The sequence below is a fragment of the Penaeus monodon genome, chromosome 10 (assembly GCF_015228065.2).
Source record: "Penaeus monodon isolate SGIC_2016 chromosome 10, NSTDA_Pmon_1, whole genome shotgun sequence".
NCBI lineage: Eukaryota > Metazoa > Arthropoda > Malacostraca > Decapoda > Penaeidae > Penaeus > Penaeus monodon.
In genome coordinates this window covers 31,078,466-31,081,999 of record NC_051395.1, presented here as the reverse complement: position 1 = coordinate 31,081,999, position 3,534 = coordinate 31,078,466, and the positions used below count along the sequence as shown (strand labels likewise).

At 38.4% G+C, this 3,534-nt stretch overlaps 1 protein-coding gene across 1 annotated transcript in view; it reads right to left on the bottom strand.

Annotated features, from left to right (window-relative positions):
• Positions 1-1,515: 1,515 nt before the first annotated feature.
• Positions 1,516-3,534, bottom strand: part of LOC119577594 — a 14,495-nt gene continuing 12,476 nt past the window's right edge. Inside the window, exon 3 of the mRNA XM_037925172.1 lies at positions 1,516-3,534. This exon is cut by the window's right edge and continues 95 nt beyond it. Within this exon, the coding sequence (XP_037781100.1) occupies positions 1,516-3,525 (2,010 nt within the window). The 5' untranslated portion in view covers positions 3,526-3,534.

Below are 3,534 nucleotides of genomic sequence, written 5' to 3'. Positions count from 1 at the left end.
TGATAATAAAAGACATTCTGAATGGAAGAAAATTAACTGACTTAAAAAATATCTCAGATGTCACAGATGTTTTTGACATTAAGAAACTGTCAGATAGCCAGGCACTCCTTGATCATCAATCTACTATGAGGGACAAGAAGATCACAGAACTAAAAGACTTGCCAGAATACTTGAGAAACTTTACAGGTATCATTGTTGAAAAGAAGGAAATGGGAAAAAGTTATACTCTGTCAGTTGGCAAGGGAAGTGGTTTTCATACACTTTACTGGATTTGCTTTTATAGAAGGATGTGCTGTCCACAGAAGCAACATACGATGTGGAACAGTTGTGCATTTTGATGCTTTTATAAAGAAAGGTGATGTTACATCAGAATATGATGCAGTCTTTGTCTGGACTGGAAGGAGAGTTGATGGATTTGAATTAAAAGATGGTAGTAGATATTTCTTTTATGTAAGTGGAAAATATCTTGGAAAGAGGAATCGTAGGATCTGGGGAGTATGGGTGGAGATTGTGGGCTGTGTCCTCCCCCCCACTTTGTAAAAAAAAAAGAGAATGTGATACTCCCAAAAAGGGAAAGGGTAGGGCTTACCAAACCCCCTGAGAGCAGGGTTAGTGTTCACTTAATACTCAAGAGGAGTGAGGGATCACATGAAGCTGTGATGCTCTTTGTGTTTGTTGAAGAGAAGATCTCAGAGCCAAATGCCTCTCAGTCCACATGCTCTAAAGGGAAGGGCCCGGGGCTGTTTTATAGTCATGAGGATGAAAAACCAAAAAACATGTGTCTGGGAAACAACCCACGAGTGGATTAGAAATAAAGGGGGCTCCTTTGTTATTAAAATGGCTTAGGAGAATTAGTTATAATGGAAGAAGATAGCAGAGCATTAAAAGTTACTACAAAAGAGCCATTTTTCCTCAAGTTGAGTAATATGCAGCGTGTTTTTGTTAATAATGAAGTGAAGAGTGTTGCAGAATTAAAAGAGGGCTCACTGATATCATTTGATGCAGTACATAAGCACAATGCTGTTTTGTTGTGGGTTGGATGTAAACCATCCTTTTATGAACATTCACCAGATGTTCATTATGCCTTCAATGTAGAGGGTGTTTTAGATAGTGCACCACTAAAAAAGACTTTGAAAGTACGAATGAGCGTACAAGGTCAGATCGCTGCTCATAACTTGGACAAAACAGGATTGATTTATTTTAAGGATGGAAGAAATGCAAAAAATGCTTTGCAGGTTGGAGACTCACTGATACTGCACTTGAAAATTACAAAAACAGGGAAGAAAATGAAGATGATCCCTTTGTTTATACTTGTTACCAGATATGAGAACCCTGATAGACTTGAGCCAGTTCCCCAGGAAGAGGAGCAGAAACTTTTTATTAAAATTGAAGATCAGATCATGGATCAGCCAGATGCTAAAATGCTACTGGGAAACCTAGCTAAAGATACAAGTATAAATAACAAAATTTTGGAACAAAATCAAGAAGCAAATTTTCACAGCCCTATGAAGTATTCTATTTTTGAAAAGGGATACTTAACAATGCCTTATTTTCCATACCTTTTGTTTCATATGTACATGAAACAACCGAAAGATCTTTTGTTTGTCCTACCCCACTTGATAAATGATTATTGGCATTTGAGTCAGGACTATCTAAATCCACACATGCACTAACTTCACTTAACTCTGTAAGTACAAGCATGCTTGTGTCTGACTCTGCATTGTGTGTTTCATCCATAGACAAATGAGAAATTTTGGTTTCATCCTTGTGGAAATCAGTTTCTAGCTGCTGTGTTCTACCTGTATATGCTTGAACCATTAAGAATCTGTAAGCAATCATGTTGGTGTTGCTCTTCCATCGCAAGATGTGCGCCCTTACTCTTCTTACTGTCACATCTGCCTTTGTCTTTCTGTTGTTTACATGCAAGATTTTATCAACCCAAGGCAGACTTATTTCATTTCCATCTAAATTAAATTGTAGATAATATTCATCCTCTGTCATGTTAACATTGGCTTCTACATCAATGTACAAATGGGCTTGTTTTTTATTCTTAATAAAGCTGCCCTGTACATTTCTATATAAAGTTAAATGATTTGGAACTATCTGCAGATTTTGATTGGCTGGTTCCTCTTTTTTCCAAATTCGAGAACAAAGTGAGACACATTCACCTGCTGTTGCAAATTTGACAACATCTATGCATACTTTCAAATCTTTGTTGGCAAGGAGTTCAATTATTCTAGATTTTCCCCCAACCTTCTTTCCATTAATGAAAAAAATTGAAGGAGAAAACGTGAGCATTTCCACTTCTCCATCTATAACAGCACTAACACATCCCATGCCCTTTTCAAAAGATATTAGGGTCCCAGTAACTCCCTTTACCTCACATAGAAATACACAAGAATCAAAATATGGCTCTACACTTACTTTTGGCTTCTCTTCTTGCCAGACCACCAAACATGTAAATCTGGATGAATTTGGAAATACAACAGCATCAAAATATATTTGCGTTCCATCTCTTAGGCTAGCCAATGGTACTGGATTCTTCCCTCGCCAAAGAATCAAGCACCCGCATGGATGGCCATGCAGCATTTCTAGCTTCAGTTCAATCAGTACTGGGGCATCTTCAATACTTGTCAAGATGAATTGTTTCCCTAAGACTGTGCAAAGCTTACCTGGCTGATTATACAAACAAGACACATGTGGGCAGCATGGGTATGCACTGACACAAGACTCTGGTTTAGATGATACCTTATTTGACCCAGACTGAGCAGGATGGATGTCAGTTCTCCCGTTCTCCATGGATGTTGAGCCGTCTCTGGGACAATCTTTATTCAAATCAAATCCACTTTTCACTCTTTGACAAGAATTAATATGATCCCCAATACAGTCATCAAGGACTGTATTGTTTGTCAGAAGCCTGTTTTCATCACTAAAGGAATTGAGTAGCTCCTCACTGGCTGCAGAGAGATCATTTAAATCACACTGTTGTTCATCAATGCAGCTGGTATGAGTATGCCCTTGTGTGTCACTATTTCTATTTTTTGCTAATATTTGATCAAAATTGCATGTGTCACTCATGGAGTCATGCTTGCTGCTGGTGCTGGTATTCAATGGCTTTTTATCATTAGAGCTGATACTGACACATTCCTTATTTGTGGATATTGATTTATATTTGTCTTGTTCATTACAGGTGTTGATCAATGGACTTGTCATGTCTGTTGACATATGTCCATTACAATCAGCAAATTTATTGTCCTCTTGGCATGTTCTCAAGCCAGGACATCTGTTTTGTGCTTCTAAGACAGCTCTCTTTACTTGTTCATTGAACACTCTTTGACTATTGATCACATTCCAAAGCAAGGTTTCCTTCATTTCCTCAGAAATCCTGTGCAGAGATGCTTGTTCTAGAGATGGGCATGACATGACAGTGCTTTTGCAAACCTGAGTCATAGTCGTACCATTTCTTGCTCCACCTTCAGACTCTCCACCTCTGTCACCTCTCTCCTTAAATCCTTGATCAGCCATTGCTGTCCA